The sequence below is a fragment of the Mustela putorius genome, unplaced genomic scaffold (assembly GCF_011764305.1).
Source record: "Mustela putorius furo isolate JIRA1106 unplaced genomic scaffold, ASM1176430v1.1 tig00000198_pilon_pilon_pilon, whole genome shotgun sequence".
Lineage (NCBI taxonomy): Eukaryota > Metazoa > Chordata > Mammalia > Carnivora > Mustelidae > Mustela > Mustela putorius.
The window spans coordinates 7,171,923-7,189,776 of record NW_025421311.1 but is presented as its reverse complement, the minus strand read 5'-3'; the positions used below and the strand labels follow the sequence as shown (position 1 = coordinate 7,189,776).

The following is a 17,854-nucleotide window of genomic DNA, read 5'->3' as shown; positions in this document are numbered from 1 at the left end:
TGATCACAGAGAGGTCTTATGTTGCTAGAATGAAAAGGGTTTTGTTGCTTTTGATTTTTTTACAAATTTGAAAAACTTTCAGCAGTGGCTCTCACTAGCCTACATCTCACTTGGAGAGTTTGTTTAAAATGCTGATTGCAGCCCCCCCCCCCAAGTGCTTGAGTCAGTGAGTCCACATGGGGCCCGGGAACTTGCATTTTTAGCAGGTGAGGCTGATGCTGCTGTGCTGGGACCATTCAGGAGAAGCACTGACTTCAGGGCTGAGAATGTCCAACCCTGGGAATAACGTGGTTGCTTTTACTCAGTGTCCTTAGAGTAACTATCGACTTTTCTACCAAGATGGTTTCTGTGAGACCTTCAAAACTCGAATGGTTTAACAAAGATGATTGATGAGGTGCCTGGGTGGCTCAGTTGGTTAAGCGTCTGCCTTTGGCTCAGGTCATGATCCCAGGGTCCTGGGATCGAGCCCCATATCAGGCTCCCTGCTTAGGGGGGAGCCTGCTTCTCCCTCTCCCTCTGCTGCTTCCCCTGCTTGTGCTCTTTCCCTCTGTCTCTCTCTCTCTCTCTCTCTGTGTGTCAAACTAATAAACTCTTTAAAATATATATATAATTGGTACCAAATCTATAACTTCCCTATCTGTTGTAGTATTTCTCCTTCATTAATCTCTGACTTTTTTGAACACTTAAAAACTAGAGAATGTTTTATCTCAGTGTTAGGGAAAGAAATATGCCTAGGAGAAACACACACACACACACACATATATGTTTATATGTGTGTGCATATGTATATTCTCATATATATTATTAAAGTATTAACACATGTTTCTATTATAATATTACACAGTTGACCCCTGTACTACATGGGGGCTCAGGGTGCCCAACCACTGCTCAGCTGAAAATCCATCTGTAACTTCTGACTCCCCCAAACTTAACTACTAAGAGTCTACTGTTGAGTGGAAGCCTTACCAAAAACCATCATTTAACACATTTTATATGTTATGTATATTATATGCTGTGTTCTTGCAGTAAAATCAGCTAGAAAGAAGAAACATCATGAGGAAGGAAAATACATTTATAATACTAGACTATAAAAAAAACTCCTCCTGTAAGTAGACCTGCACAGTTCAAACCCCTGTTGTTCAAGGGTCTGTGTATATATAAAATAGATACTCACGTGTTGGGTTTTTTGTTTTGTTTTGTGTTTTTTAGGTCGGGGAGGGACAGAAGGAGAAGGAGAGAGGGAATCTTAAACAGACTCCGCACCCAGTGCAGAGCCTGATGCAAGGCTTGATCCCACCACCCTGAGATCGTGACCTGAGCCAAAAATCAAGAGTCAAATGCTTAACAGATTGAGCCACCTAGGTGCCCCTCATATATCAGTTTTAAAAATAGTACATTGCCAGTAACTTTGACATTCTATAGCCCTTCTCTATCACATCAGCCTTGCCAGTTTTACAAAGTTTGTATCCACAAGTGATATGATGTCTGGTTTATATGATGCCTAGGTTTGCATGAATACGAGCTTCATGTAGTTTCACCACATGGACAAACACATCTGTTTGGATGACTATAGCCATGGCTCATTGGCACTGTGTGATTGTGTTTACTTTATGAATGTACTGCCATTTATCCATTCCTCTGATGAGGGACATCTGTCTTGTTTCTAGTATTTTTTATTTTCAAACAGTACAGCCATATTTTTGTGCATATATCTAGTGATTGTGAGCCTGAGACCTAGGCAGGGGAATTATTCAGTTACAGGGTACACCCATTTTCAACTTGACTCTGTAGCCATCAAATTATTTTTTAAAGTAAAGATACATTCACACCTTTACTACATGTGATAGTACTAGAATTTTTAAAAAATTTTTTAAAATTATTTTTATTAACATACAATGTGTAATTTGCCCCAGGGGGTACAGGTCTGTGACTTGCCAAGCTTACACACTCCACAGCACTCACCACAGCACATACCCTCCCCAACGTCCATAACCCAACCACCCTCTCCACACATACGCCCCAGCAACCCTCAGTTTGTTTTGTGAGATTAAGAGTCTCTTACATGGTTTGTCTCTGTCTGGATCCCATCTTGTTTCATTTTTCCCTTCCCTACCCCCCAAATGCCCCACTCTGCTGCTCAAAGTCCTCATATCAGGGAGATCGTATGATAATTGTCTTTCTCTGATTGACTTATTTCACTCAGCATAATACCTTCTAGTTCTGCCCACGTGGTTGCAAATGGCAAGATCTCATTTCTTTTGATGGCTGCATAGTATCCATTATATATATATATATACACCACATCTTCTTTATCCATTCATCTGTTGATGGACATCTAGGTTCTTTCCATAGTTTGGCTATTGCGGACATTGCTGCTATAAACATTCAGGTGCACGTGCCCCTTCGGATCGCTACATTTGTATCTTTAGGGTAAATACCCAGTAGTGCAATTGCGGGGTCGTAGGGTAGTTCTATTTTCAACTTTTTGAGGAACCTCCATGCTGTTTTCCAGAGTGGCTGCACCAGCTTGCATTCCCACCAACAGTGTAGGAGGGTTCCCCTTTCTCCGCATCCTCACCAACATCTGTTGTTTCTTGACTTGTTAATTTTAGCCATTCTGACCAGTATGAGGTGGTATCTCTCTGTGGTTTTGATTTGTATTTCCCTGATACTGAGTGATGTGGACCACTTTTTCATGTGTCTGTTGGCCATCTGGATGTCTTCTTTGTAGAAATATCTGTTCATGTCCTCTGCCTCTGCCCATTTCTTGATTGGATTATTTGCTCTTTGGGTGTTAAGTTGGATAAGTTCTTTCTAGATTTTGGATACTAGCCCTTTATCTGATATGTCATTTGTGAATATCTTCTCCCATTCTGTCTGTTGTCTTTTGGTTTTGTTGACTCTTTCCTTTGCTGTGCAAAAGCATTTGATCTGATGAAGTCCCAGTAGTTCATTTTTGCCCTTGCTTCCCTTGCCTTTGGCGATGTGTCTAGGAAGAAGTTGGTGCAGCTGACGTCAAAGAAGTGCTGCCTGTGTTCTCCTCAAGGATTTTGATGGATTCCTGTCTCACACTGAGGTCTTTCATCCATTTAGAGTCTATTTTTGTGTGTGGTATAAGTAAATGGTCCAGTTTCATTCTTCTGCATGTGGCTGTCCAATTTTCCCAACACCGTTTGTTTAAGAGACTGTCTTTATTTCATTGGACATGCATTCCTGCTTTGTCGAAGATGAGTTGACCATAGAGTTGAGGGCCATTTCTGGGCTCTCAATTCTGTTCCATTGATCTCAGTGTCTGTTTTTATGCCAGTGCCATACTGTCTTGATGATGACAGCTTTGTAATAGATCTTGAAGTGTGGAATTGTGATGCCACCAACTTTGGCGTTCTTTTTTAACATTCCTCTGGCTATTCGGGGTCTTTTCTGGTTCTACATAAATTTTAGGATTACTTGTTATATTTCTTTGAAAAAAGATGGTATTTTGATAGGGATTGCATTAAATGTGTAGATTAGTTTAGGTAGCATAGACATTTCCATAATATTTGTTCTTCCAATCCATGAGCATGGAACGCTTTTCCACTTCTTTGTGTCTTCTCAATTTATTTCAGGAATACTTCATAGTTTTTAAACTTGTGACAATTTGATGGGTTTAAAATGGTATCATAATGTGTTTGTAATTTGCATGTTCTTGATTACTAATATAATTAAGAGGTTTTTTCCCCTCATATTTACGGGACTTTCATGTCTCCTCTTCCTTGAAATGACCCTTTTTTTTTTTTAATGCTTGTTTTCTATTACCTTCTTGATCTTGGTCTAATTGCTTCAAAGAATTTCTTTATATTTTGGTTATTAATCATTTGACAAATGTTTTACAGTTATCTCCTTCCAAGTTGTAACTCATCTTTTCACTTTTTTATGATTTTTTGATCGATAAAATTTTAAATTTTAGTGTAGCTTAAGTTAAAAATCTTTTTTCTTATGATTTTCTGGCAGGTTTTTTTTTTTGTGTGTGTGTGTGTGTTTGTATCTTGGTTAAGAAATTCTTCCTTTCCTTGAGGTCATGAAGGTATTCTGCATTTTTTTCTAAATGTTTTGAGTTTTAAAATTTTCTCTAAATGTTTGGTTATTTTTACACTTGTGTCTTTAGTCCAGCTAGAAATAACTTTTTGTGTGGTATGAAGTATGGATTCGTTTTTTTGTTTGTTTGTTTTCTAGCTAGATGACCAGTTGTCTTAATGCTTAGACAGTCCATCCCTCTCCCACTGATGCATCCCCACTTCTTCCCTACATCAAGGATACACACATACAGTCTGTGTTCTGTTCCAGGGGTCAATACCATTCTCTCTTAATTTTAGCCTTAGCTTTATAACAAGTCATAATATCCTGTAAAGCTTTATTTTTTTCTCTACCTTGTTTTAATAATAAACTCTTGACTAGTTTTGGGCCTTTGTTCTATTACATAAATTTTATTGTATTTTAAGTCGTCTCCACACACCACATGGGGCTGAAACTCACAACACTGAGATCCAGAATCACATGCCAGCCAGACACCCCTTGTACCACATTAATTTTAGAAATCATTTAAATTGGGAGCACCTGGGTGACAAGGTTGGTTAAGTGTCCAACTCTTGGTTTCTGCTCAGGTCCTGATCCCAGGTCGTGAGTTAGAGCCCTGCCTTAGGCTCAGTGCTAAGCACAGAGTCTGCTTAAGACTCTCCCTCCCTCTCCTTCGACCACTCCCTACTGAGCACTCTCTCTGTCCCTAAAATAAATAAATTTTAAATTAAAATAATTAAATTATATGGGAGGAAAAACCTTTTGTTTGGAAGTGTATTAATAATAATTGATATTAATTAGATTAATTCAGGGAGAAGTTACATCTGTACAATATTAAATATCCTTAGGAACTTGTTCTAGTTCTCCATTTATTGATATCTTCCTTAATGCCTTTCGGCAAAGTGTACATTTTTACCCTAAGATCCTACATATCTTTTGGATTTATTACTAAGCACCTTCATTTTTACCATCTTCTAAAAGTTACATTTTAAAACTATTTGTGGGTGGTATACAGAAATAAAATGGATTTTTGTTTGCTGTCCCTATATTCAGGAACTTTGCTTAGTTCTTATTGTTTCTAATAATTTGTGACGTTTTGGGGGCTTTCTATAGAAATGGCCACCTGCCAATAATGTCAGTTCTAAATCTGTCTTCTCAATCCCTATAATGTGGATTTCTTAGTCTTATCTTACTGAGCTGACTTGATTGAAATTTTCAGTACAATGTTGTGCATAAGTGACAACTCCTTTCTGATTTAAGAGGAATGCTAACATTTCTAACATTTGCTGCTATGTGTTTGCTCTAGAGCTTTAGCTCATGCTTTTTATGGGGTTAATGAAACTTCCTTTTATATACAAATGCCTATTTTGCTAGAGTGTCTTTTTTAATATTGCTGCCCCTCCATAGGTATCGACACCCCCCCCCCTTCCCCTTCAAGGGTTGCGGTCTTCTACCAAGTTCTTTTTAAGCTCATGGTGCCACCTGGTGGCGTTCTTTGAAATTTCTGGCTTTGATTATCTTCCTGTATCTCTCAGGGAAATACATGGATATAGTTTCTTCTGTTTACATTGACACCCGTCATTTAATTCTGTTTTCTTCCTCGTCCTTTATATTTCTCCCATTTGCTCCCCCATCATCCTTTTCACTGGTTCTTCCATACTTCCTCAATATACTCATGCAAATAATTTTTTCCTTCCTTAGTTTTCTTCTTTTATGAGTGTAAATCTACCTCACTTACTGTTACTCGTGGTAACAGTGATGCTGGTGACTCAGGGGAAAAAATGCAGCACATACTTTTTAATGAAATCTGATCCAATAATGTTCCAGCTCTGCTAACTCTCAAAGTCCTTGAAAATACTTAAGGTCCCCTTTAAAAACATTCTCAAATTTCAAGTACTACTTAATCATTGAATTGATTTTGCCCAGTTTAACATGAAGTATTACAGAAAAATTTAAAATATTTTTAAAACTGTTAGTAAGTTTCATTGTTTCTGTTCCTTTATTGCCAGCTTTGACAAATTTGGGATTTCTTTTTCTTTTTTAAGATTTTATTTATTTTAGGGACGGCTGGGTGGCTCAATGGGTTAGGCCTCTGCCTCTGGCTCAGGTCATGATCTCAGGGTCCTGAGACTGAGTCCCACATCGGGCTCCCTGCTCAGCGGGGAGCCTGCTTCCCTTCTCTCTCTGCCTGCTTGTGATCTCTCTCTCTGTCAAATAAATAAATAAAAATCTTTTTAAAAGATTTTATTTTATTTGACAGAGATCACAAGTAGGCAGAGAGAGAGAGAGAGAGAGAGGAGGAGGAAGCAGACTCCCTGCTGAGCAGAGAGCCAGATGTGGGGCTCGATCTCAGGACCCTGGGATCAGGACCTGAGCCGAAGGCAGAGGCTTTAACCCACTGAGCCACCAGGCACCCGACAAATGTGGGGTTTCTACTATATTTTACTGCAAAGCCTCAGTTTTTCATGGGCTAAACTGCACTACGGTTCATCTCCCTGGGAAACAGCCCCCCACAGATGCTCTGTGGGCACATAACTGATCAGTAAGGCAGAGCCATCCACTACCTGCATTTCCAGCTGCTTAAACCACAGCTTAGAAACTACTGTCCTCGGCATTCTCCCCAGTCAGGGACCTCACGCGTGGATAAGCTTGGCTGGGTTAGTGGTTTCTTTGTAGAGTTCACTGTGATCTCATTTTTGGTGTCTCCGAGGGCTACCCCGAGCATGGCAGGTGAAAAAGACCTGAAACAGTAGGGCTGACACTGACCTCTTTAACCACTGGAGGGCCCTGTGGCTAGGGCGGAGGTGGTTTTTACTGTTCCTTGGTCTTAACCCAGCCCAGGCTTTGAGCAGGCAGGTGTAGCCTGTTGAGAATTTGTTTAATCAAAGACAGGAACATGGCCCCTGGAGGGCTCACTACTTAAGCGACTGACTCTTGTTTTCAGCTCCGGTTGTGGTCTCAGGGTCATGAGATTTGAGTCCAGCTCGGGCTCTGTGCTTAGCATAGAGTCCACTTGGGACTTTCCCTTTCCCCTACCCCCTGCTCTCTTTCTTTCAAATAAATAAATCTTAAAAAAAAAAAAAAGAGAGAGAGACAGCAACTATTGATCTCAAAGGAAGTACCACCAAGTGTTTTGGGCCTATAAATGGTTGGTGCCCAAAGGACATTTTAAGAGTACCTAGATGAATCAGGAGAGAGTCTTCAGTGTTATTCTAATACTTAACAAAATTTGGGTGTGTATGATTTTGAGATCCATCAGTATTGGTGTAAAACCGACTCGTTTGCATGGGGTTGCAACAACAATTAGAATTCTAGCATCCATCTGAAAGGGAGATGTCAAGTTATCCTCATTTCCACATTGTCATAGTGCAGATTCAAGACTGGATTAGGAAAAAAAAAAAAAAAGTTAAAATTTGAGAAGATCGCTTTGGCTTGTTGGCTGCCCCGTTGGCCCTCCCGGATCCAGGGTGATGAGGACGCTCCTGTCATTCCGTGCTGTCTGACTTCCTTCTGTGTTCTTTTGCTGAGTGTTTCCTAACCCCTTGATGTCTCTTTTGAAAGGTGGGGACCCAAACTGTATGCATTGTTCCAGATGCGTTCTTGCCAAAGCAGTATAAAGCAAATGTAACGGTTAGGAAGAAGGCTCCCTCCCTCGCTGGGTAAGTACAACTGGCCGCGGCAGCCAGCCCACCTCTCCGTGAGGCCTGCCACGCCTCTCCCCTGCCAGGACCCCATAAAACCCAAACCTGTGCATCCACAGCCCAGAGCCTTTAATCTCCTGGAGTGAATTCCCAAAGGAGCCCCCCATAGCAGCCTCTGCCATTACAGGTCCTAGTTCCACCGCTCCCCGTGCTTTCTCGGTTGTTTAACTCTCTTGGGCTTTCGGCCAATCAGGAACATCTTCCTCCCGTGTAATAATTTTGATGTCAGATGAAATGAGATTTTACCTGTGAACGATGTGAACCGATGGGACGTGCTACTGTAGACTGTTCTCTTTGGTGACGTGGAGTGTTACAGGGCAAGTCCCCACATAGGACACCACGTGGTGCTGGAAGACTTTTTGTCTTACCTTAAAAAAATTCAGATATATTTAAAAATGAAGGGAGATATATGTGTGTGTGTGTGTACATATATTTTATATATATATGTATGTATATATATATATATATATATATATATATATATGAGGAAATCTAGAATTGGTTCATTAGCCAGGTTGGTGTTCCACATTGATCTCAGTTTGGAAATACTTTAACATCATGGATCAACAATCATGGATCAACATGATTACCTTGAAGCAGGTTATTTTGAAAAAAATTTTTTTAAAGATTTTATTTATTTATTTGACAGAGATCACAAGTAGGCAGAGAGGCAGGTAGAGAGAGGGGTGGGGGGAAGCAGACGCCCCACTGAGCAGAGAGCCCAATGTGGGGCTCGAACCCAGGACTCTGAGATCATGACCTGAGCCAAAGGCAGAGACTTTAACCCACTGAGCCACTCAGGTGCCCCTAATTTCTTTGGCAGAGACTGTTCTGACCCATCCCATTTCTAAGTAAAACCAAAGCATTGATGTTTACCTTGTTTACCATATGATGGTATAAGATACCATCATATCTTGAATGATATATTTGAGTTCTCCCAAATTGCTGATTAATCTGCTCCAAGTTCTATAAACTTACTTCTAGCTGGATGAGAATGTGTTTGAGGTAATACTTTAAAATGTGAATAAATGTCTGTAATAACGATATTATCTTTTAGATTTTTTTTTTTAAAGTGACTTTAAAAATGATCATATATGTTCAACTCTGGGTGGGAATTTTTAGAAGTGATTTGCTTCTTTGGCCTTGAATTTTATTTTATTTTATTTTTTTTAAAGATTTTATCTATCTATTTGACAGACAGTGAGAGAGGGAACACAAGTAGAGGGAGAGGGAGAGGCAGGCTCCTCACTGAGCAGAGAGCCCGATGCGGGGCTCAGTCCCAGGATCCCAGGATTGCGATCTGAACCGAAGGCAGAGGCTCAACAACTGAGCCACCCAGGCTCCCCTGGCCTTGAATTTTAGATTGCTTTGCAATGAGTTTAAGGTTCTGCAAGCATCTCTGACATTCCATGACATCACCAATACATTGCTACTGCGTCAAAGGCCATGTGAAAGGCGTGTGACACATCTGTCATCGTGAAAGCAGTATAGCTGTCATAAAATGGGAGAGTCCTGTTTGTCCTACTGCTGGGATCCAAGCGAAAATCCATACTTCAAACCTGTTCTTAACATTCTGTACATAGCTACAAATTGCACTCTTCCCAGTTACTTGACTTTAAGCCATTTCTTCCAACACAGGAATTTATGTCACTCTTTTCCATTTTGTTAGGTGATGGGTGAAAATCCCCCAATCAAAATTTACCTGGTGTTTTGCAGTGCTTCCTCATGGGTTGTCACCTGTTCGTGTTTTTGCTTTTTAGAGTGAATCCTTTGAGTGAGTTTAACTGTGTGCTCTCGTCATAGAAGTAGGAAAAGAAAGTTTCTGCATGACTCACCAGAAAAGTCAAGATCAAATGACAGAGATTCTTGATTTATCCAGAGATGAATTTATTATAGGATCAAAGGAGCTGGCAAGCGCCACATCCCTCAGCTAGAAATGTCACCACCAAACTGGCGGCCTTGGAAGAACTCCGGGGCCCCTCTCTGGCTGATTACAATGCTGCTGACCCAAGAGGAAGGACAGGGACTTCCGAGTGGTTTCCGGCCCTTCTCCCACTGTCCTTAGGGTTTCTCTAGCAGAAGTCAGCCTGTGGGATTATGGTGATGAGGAATTAGAGGCACATCTATAGTCACGGACAAGTGAGAGCCAACTGGGTTCTTCAGGGATAGAGGCCCCGCAGCCTCGGGTTTCAGGGATCGCTTTGCCCACTATTCCCAAAGGCAAAGTGTTCCGACTCCCAGATTTCTTGCTCTCATCCTTCAGGCCTTGTCCTTTCCCTGATGTGCCAGGCCATTTGAGCCTCAGAGGCTGTGTTAGACTTGATCTGAAGACCCTCCCTCCCTGGCTGGATCCTGAGCGGGAAGAGGCCTGAGGAGGGAAGGCATAGCTGCTAGAGATGAGGGGCGCTGTGTGCTTGTGCGCACCTGCCCCACGGGCCACTCAGCTGGCTCTCCTGTGATTCCCAGAGCAGCGGTTTATGGAACCGTGACGCGAAAGGGGGTGGGTTTCTACCATGGTCTCAGAGCCACTTCACAGTCCTTTGTCTGAGCACCGCAAGATCCCCTGTTAGATCCTCTCTGGGATCAGGACAGTATCGGGGCTGAGTGGAGGCTCCGCAGAACCCCCCGTGTTTTGGTGCAGCCCCCATTTCCCCACACCCCCTGAGCATTCAGTCCCCGCTGCCCGATCCCGCAGCACACTCCACGATGGCCAAGGGTCACCCGAGACACGCGGGGGGGGGGGCGTCTGGGGCCGTGTCCTTTTCAGCCCTAGTGTGGTCCTATTAAAGTGTTGTCTTCTTTCCTGCCTAACCTTCCTGTTGGCTGTCTGTCTGCACACAGGTCCCTGGCATCTGACACACAGCGAGCTGTAGGATAAGGACACACCAAGGCCGCCTGCTGTCCCAAATCCACAGCCTCCGCGGGAACCTGCCGGACAAGCCTTCCTTCCACCCGGGCTCTGGCTGTGGTTCTCTTCACGTCTCAGTTTACTGTTGGTTTTCCCTTTCTTGGCTATTCTGTCTCTGTCCAAACCCTTCTTGATTGCCTTTCCTAGGGACAGACCTTAGAAAGGTGGGCCAGGACTTGGGGTTTTGGCCCTGCTCTCTGCAGCCCCAAGCCCGCAGCCCCTGCCCCCCGTCTTCAAGACACCACCCCTTAAAGAGATGCCTGAAGGCATTAGCTTCTGAGAACCCACTTTCTTTCTGCATGACTAGCTTGTAAGGAGGGATCTAGGGAGAGAATTTCCAAGAATTTTCCACTTTTTCAAAAAATGTATATGACTTATTTGGGGCTTTGAACGGAGAGCAAACTTTGTGGCATACAGCTCTGTGTACTTGTGTTCATCTGTGGGATCCAGAAAACTCCATGCAGCACCCCCTTTCCTGTCTGGGCTGTTTGTATAATTGTATATACATGTAGCAATAAATACGTTCTAACATCAGCCTGGGGCATTCCTTTCCACTTGGCTGTGCATCCCCACAGAAGGCCCCACAGAAGACCGGTTCTCGGTCTTGCTGATCTCACCAAGTGTTAGGTGTGGAGTCACCCGGTGTTTGGAGAAAGAGGCTTGAGGGTCCTGGTGACAGAGCTGGGATAGGAAGTGGTGTTATGTCACTAAGGGGCACCAGTCCTGGTGCTCTGGGGTATCTCAAAGGTCCAAGGCATGAGGCTCAGAGGATCAGGTGACCGTTTGCCTTCTGAGCTATGTCAACAGTCCCTCCAAGAAAGTCTGGGGCTACAATGATAGGATGGACACCTGCGGGTGCAGTTACCTCTTAAAGCTTTTCAGGAAACACACACCCACAAAGCACGCTCTATGATACTGAATTTTGCATCTGTTCCTGATGTTTTTCAAAGGTACTAAATTGTTTCAGAAACAGTGTCCTCCTAAAGGGGACACGTGAGCAAATAACTTCCTTATTTGGCAGGGGTATTGCTGTTTGTCATACGAGGAGACTTTGTTCCCAAGCGGTCTCATGGTTCATTTGAAATCTTTGGTTCTCAGGCATTTTTAGAACTTAAAAGAGAATCACATACATTGTTGTGGTTTTCTCATCAAATTGCTATTTCTCTGTCCCTTCTTCAATGATGAACGGAAATCCAGGTAAAAGGTGAAACCGTTCAGCACCTGGCCTGCGGTGGGGCCGACGGGCCCGGTCTTAGGTCAGCATTTGAAAAACAACTTTTTCTGGATTAAAACCACAGGGCCTGAGCGCCCGAGGAAATCCTGCGGTCGGGCTGGGGAATGGCTGATCAGATAACGCGGCTGGTCTCCACCTTGTAACAGACCCCCGGGCACCTGTGGCCTGGAGAGCGAGGGTAGAGAAGGCACAGTGTGGGCTGCGTCTCCCACCGTGAATTCCCGCGAAAGAAGACCGCACAGACCTTCCTACACATGGAGTCTGGCCAGGACCTCGGGGTCGGGGGGAGAAGGGTGTTTAAAAAGACAAATTATCAGTTGCTTCGGGTGGTAGGGGGTTAACAGATAAGCCCTGCCCCAGAGCCTGCGGTGTAGCCCACGCTGCACAGGCTTGTCCCCGGCGCCCTGGAGGCTGCGGGAGCGCCCGCCTCTGGTCTCACACCTGGGCACAGCCGGCAGGACCTCTGATGGGGTGTCAGGGCCCGGCTGTGTCTCTCCAGCCTTCCGCAACCCATTAGTCTGCTGCAAAGTGCAGTGTTTGCCCTGAGTAGTTTCTGAGAGCCCTTCTGTTCTTCGAGCCTCTCCTCCTTGGGCCAGTGGAAGGGGGGGGGCATCCCTTCAGTGCTCCAGGCAAAGGCGGTGGGGATGGCAAAAATGGGCCACTGAGAGGCAGGAGATAGGAAGGGGAAAGGCCAGTCCAAGCACCGCCCCTCGGACCACCTGTGAGGAGACGAGGGCCTCACTTTGCACGTGCTGCCGGCTGGCTCTCTTCTCCAGCTGTTCTTCGGAGAGCAGCAGGATGGCAGCTGACACGTGTCCTTGGGACAGACAGGTAGGAAGCAAACGCCACCTTCGCGAACCGCCCACCCCTACCATGAAGGGCTCCGTGGGGCCCTTGGGTCCTGGTCACGCAGAGCTGACGGGACGTAGCAGCAGACAGGGAGAAAGGCTGGCTCCTTCCAGTCACCCGCGGCCACAGCGCAGTGCGTTAAGGACCGCGTTGGCGCGCGAGGAGGGGCGTCTCCCTCCGTGGGCCGCGCGCTGCGCTCAGCGGATCCACCTGCGTCTCGCCCACCTGTTCCTCTCCAGGCGGGTGGGATGAGTGCGCTTGGAGAGGAGCGCGGTACCCGGGGCTCGTCCCCCCTCCCCTCCCCACTTTGGGTTGTGCTCTCTGCGGGAAGCTCGCTCAGCGTGTCCGAGGGTGGCTCTGGCGCTGCCGGGACGCAGGGCCGCCCCGCCCGAGCGCTCTCGCCGCCGCCCGGGCTGATGCGCGGTAGTGGGGATCCCCGCGCTCGCCTGCGGCCCCGCACCTGCGGGCCGTGTTAAAGCGCCGACGCCGGCTCCGCTCCCGCACCTTCAGACGCCCGGGCAGGCGCTGGGCTCCGGGGTTCGTACCTCGGATCAACTCCCCGGGGCGCCTGCGGGGCCGGGGCCCCGTTTCCAGACGCGGGGAGCGCGCGGCGTGGAGAAGGAGGCCCCTTTCCTGCCCGCGAGTCTGGGACCGGTTGTTCTGGCAGCGGAGTCGCGTCCTGCGGCGGCCGGAGCCCGGACCTTCCCGGCCGGCGGGAGCAGCTCCAGAACATCAGTGTCCGCTCTCACCGGGGCCTCGGGGAGGCTCCTGCGGGTGTAAAGTATCCTCCGCTCGGTTCCAAGTAGGACCTGGGGGGAGTCGGCGGCGGCCGGACGTCAGGCGGGGAAGGCCCTGTTCAAAACACGCTGGGAGAGGCCCGGCACGGGCGGCCTTGAACCCCGGCTTCGCAGTCTTGCGGGAGCGGCTGCCGTTTGAAAACTTTTCACCGATCAGGAGATACCATCGTGCGCCTATTAGCGCCCAGGCTGAAGAATCTTCAAAAACCTGAATGTACCCGTGCAATGAGCGTAAAACCGGGGGGGGGGGATATGTGAACCCCAGAGTGTCGCTGGCTTTTCCCAGGCCCCAGACCCCCTTCTTCAGGTGAGTGCCGCTGCACAATTCTAACCGGGAGAGAAGCTTTACCCCTTGGTACTTTACAGAAATGCAGACATGCAGCGTGTGAATTCTTTAGTGTCTGGTTTCTCCTACTTAAAAACTCAGGAATTCTTAAAAATCACTTTTCCCCATCTGCCTTGTTGACTCGCGCACAGCCGTCCCCCTGTCACACACACACCCACCCACCCACCCGTCGGGCCTCTGGGCCTCTGCTCAGGCTGCACCTGCCCTTTTCCTTCCTTCCTCACCCATGTGGCCCTTCCTGTCGCCCCTGTCAGCAGTTGGACTCCCCTACCCTCCCCAGCCACCCGACCCCAGACCCCCCTCTCCCCGCTCCAGGATGTTGGCGGTGTCTGGACGTATTTCCCATGGTTGGACACCGGTGGGCAGGATGAAGGAGCTCCCAGCCCCAGTGTCCACAGTGGCACGACTGGGCACCCTCCACCTACACGGGGCGGGTGTTCCTGGTACACAGGAGCCATGTCCTCCTCCCCCCAGGGTGACACCTGTGCAGGGAGATGGCCACACAGGACTAAGGGCCACCGCCTGTGCCCTCGAGGGGGCCCAGTGACAGGAAAGGAAGGACACACAGACATGAGCAGGTTATGGTTTGGTGGCAGAGGAGGAAGGGGCTGAGCTGGGTATGGTACCCCCTCCCCGGCCTAAGGGAAGGGCTGCTCATCCAGCATGCTTCTCCCTGCCCCCAGACCTCGGGTGCCTCTGGGAGGAGGCGTGTGCACCCAAACCTCTCGCCCCTGCCCCTCACTGGGACATTCCTGGGGTTGTGGTTAGACCAAGGAGAAGGCGACCACCCAGTCCCTCTCCTCTCTGGCCTCACAGCGGATGTCCCCAGGGCTCTGAAATGAGCCTTCCTTGAAGTCCAGCTCCACCATTTTCTCCTCTGTGGCTTGGGGCAACTCGTTTAACCTTTCTGGACTTAAATTCGTTCTCCCCAGATCAAGTCAGTAGTGGCTCAAAACCTCATTTTGGTTCCTTTTGGCTGAAATGAACTCAGCAATGTTCGTTGTACACAGTTCTGGGGCGGCCTGCTCTCCTCGCCCCAAGTGGCTTGTTCCAGAAGGTGCCCTACAGGCAAAGCCAAAGAGCTCTGGTATCCACTCTGATGAACAACGTCCCCCCTGGCCTGACGGAACACTCGTCTCTGGTTTCTTCATCCCACTGCTGTGCTTGGGGCCGGGGAGGAGGCCGGCGCGCCCTCACCGTAGAACCGGGAATTGCCCCCTGTCCTCCAGGGAAGCTACCCCCACGGCCGGCCTCGCTGCTCTGTCCCCTCCCATTGTCTGCTTTCCCTCAGGCTCTGGCCTCGTCCTGAAGTCAGCCAGGAGGGTGAGGGGGAGCTCTGGGGGAGACAGGGAAGCGCCTGGAGTGTGGGGATGGTCCCAAGACACATGGCTTATCCTCAGATCATCGAATGTTGACTCTGGGGTCCCCGTGTCCTGAGCCTGAGTGTAAGGTGACCAACCGTGTCTGGGAGTAGAATCTGCCTGTTTCTCCAGGCGGCGGCTGTGGGGGCCGGGCTGTCCTCGTGATAACCTTGGCTGTGTGTTAAGCAGGCCCTGATGCCTGCTTGTCTGTGCTCTGTTGGGAGACATTGGATGGCACATTCCAGGTCCTGATTGTGCCCCTTGTCCTCTCTGGGGATACCCTTCTAATTCCTACATCTGACACGAGGGTACGGGGCCATGACCCCTTTCCTAACCAGGCCCCAAGGCTCTGCCACCAATCTATGCTCTTTCTGCTTCTTGCTGCCTGAGGAGGAGGCAGTGGAGGGTCCTGGGGAAGAAGCGGCTCATGGCCTTAGACCCGAGTTAGGACCCATTGCCCTGAGACCTAGAGTGTGTGCAGGTGTGTGGAGCCTGGATCCCGGCCCCTGCCCAAGCTGTGCTCCCTCAGCCAGACCTAGACACATTTGAAAGTGACGCCTGGAATGCGGCCACAGGGGATATTTGTCCATTGGTTCATCGCCTATGTACTGAGAATGAAGTAAATCCCTCCCTGCCTTAATGGAGTCTATGTTCTAACCCAGGGAGATGAGCAGTAAATCAACCACATGTTAAGTCAGAGGGTGGTAATTGCTCCAGAGAATGAGGCATGTCCCAGCGAAGACTGGCAATGCGATTTTTAGAACGCCTGTTATTGAGGTAGGGCTGACCTACAATGCTCTGTTCATTTCGGGTGCCCAGGACACTCCACAGTTCTAGACACTATGCAGTGGTCAGCAGCACAAGTTGCCTTCGGTCCCTCTGAAACATGGTTATGATATCGTTGACTATATTCCTAGGCAATACTTTGTATCACTGGGACTTATTCTAGAACTGGAAGTAAATACCTCTTCATCCCCTTCACCTAGTTTGCTGATCCCACCATCACACCCCCAGCCTGGCAGTCGCTGTTTGTTCTCGGTGTTTGGAAGTCTGTTTGTGGTGGTTTGTTACTCAGATCGCACGTATCTGTGATCTCCTCTGGGATTTGTCTATTTCTGGATGACAAATTCCACTTCAGCCTAGTTCCCTGGAGGTGTGTGCATGTCGCCAAGAAAGGCAAGACTTTAACCTTCTTTATGGCTGAGTAATGTTCCATGATACATATACCAATGTTTTTTAACCATTTATCGATGGTCACAGGTTTCTTCCCTAATTGGCTAGCGTAAATACTGATGTAATAAACATATAGGGAGGTACATGGTTTTGAATTAGTACTTTTGTTATGTTTGCTAAATACACAACAGTAAAATTACTGGATGGTATGGGATATCTCCTTTTATGGGATTCTTCTTCTCCTTCTATGGGAAGGGACCTCCATACGGTCTTCCATGGTGTCTCTACGAATTGACTTTCCCACCCACTGTGCACAATGATTCCCTTTTCTCCACGTTCTGGAGAAATTAACACTTGTTAATTTCATGCTTTTGATATCAGCCGTTCTGACAGGCGGAAGGTGATTACTCCGTGTATTTCTCAACTGCATTTCCCTGATGAGTGATGTTGAGTGTCTCTTCATGTGTCTGTTGGCCATCTGCATGTCTTCTTTAGAAAATGTCTGTTTGGGCCCTCTGCTTGGTTTTCCATCAGATCATTTATTGGTTGGTTGGTTGGTATGGAATTGTATCAGTTCTTGATTGATATTTTGGATATTAAGTCCTCATGGGTTATACCATTGGCAAACATGCCCCAATCAGTACTTGGTTTTCATTGAGTTGATGGTTTCCTTTCCTGTGCAAAAACTTTTTATTTTGTGTATCTCTAGCATTTATTTTTGCTTTAGTGTTTAATTTTTATTTTGCCTGAGGAGACATGTCTCAGAAAATGTTGCTGGGCTGATGTCTAAGAGATCACTGCCTATGTCTTGTAGGAGTTTTATGGTCTCAGGTCTGACATTTAGATCTTTAATCCATGGTGGGTTTATTGTTGTGAATGGTGTAAGAGTGCTTCCTTCTTTTGCAGGTGGCTGGCCAGTTTCTCCAATGCCATTTACTGTAGAGTCTGTTTTCCCCCCGTTGTATGTTCTTGCCTCCTTTGTCTTAGGTTAATTGACCATGAGTGTGAGTTTAATTCTGGGCGCTGGTTATGTTCTATTGACATATGTTTCTCTTTTTGTGCCAGTAGAATACTGTTTCGACTATGTTAGTTTTGCAGTAAACCTTGAATCAGGGACTATGACATCTCCAGCCTCTTTGTTCTTCCTCCTGTTTGCTTTGGCTCTTTAGAGTCTCTTGTGGTTCCATGGACAATTTAGGATTACATATTCTTTAAGGAATGCTACTGGTGTTTTGATACAGATGAGTTGGAATCTGTAGGTTGCTTTTGGGAGGATGGACCTTGGAACAAAATTCTTCTATTCCACGAGCATGGCATATCTTTCCATTCGTTTGTGTTCTCTTCAGTTTCCTTTGTGTGTGTTTTGTAGATTTCAGAGTACAGGTCTTTAACCTTCTTGGTTGAGTTGATGCCTAGGTATTCTCTTTGATGC

At 46.8% G+C, this 17,854-nt stretch overlaps 1 protein-coding gene across 1 annotated transcript in view; it reads left to right on the top strand.

Annotated features, from left to right (window-relative positions):
• Positions 1-7,711, top strand: part of RDX (radixin) — an 85,096-nt gene extending 77,385 nt beyond the window's left edge. Inside the window, exon 16 of the mRNA XM_045077544.1 lies at positions 7,615-7,711. Coding sequence (XP_044933479.1) covers positions 7,615-7,681 — 67 coding nt within the window. The 3' untranslated portion in view covers positions 7,682-7,711. The remainder of the gene's footprint in view (positions 1-7,614) is intronic.
• Positions 7,712-17,854: the final 10,143 nt, after the last annotated feature.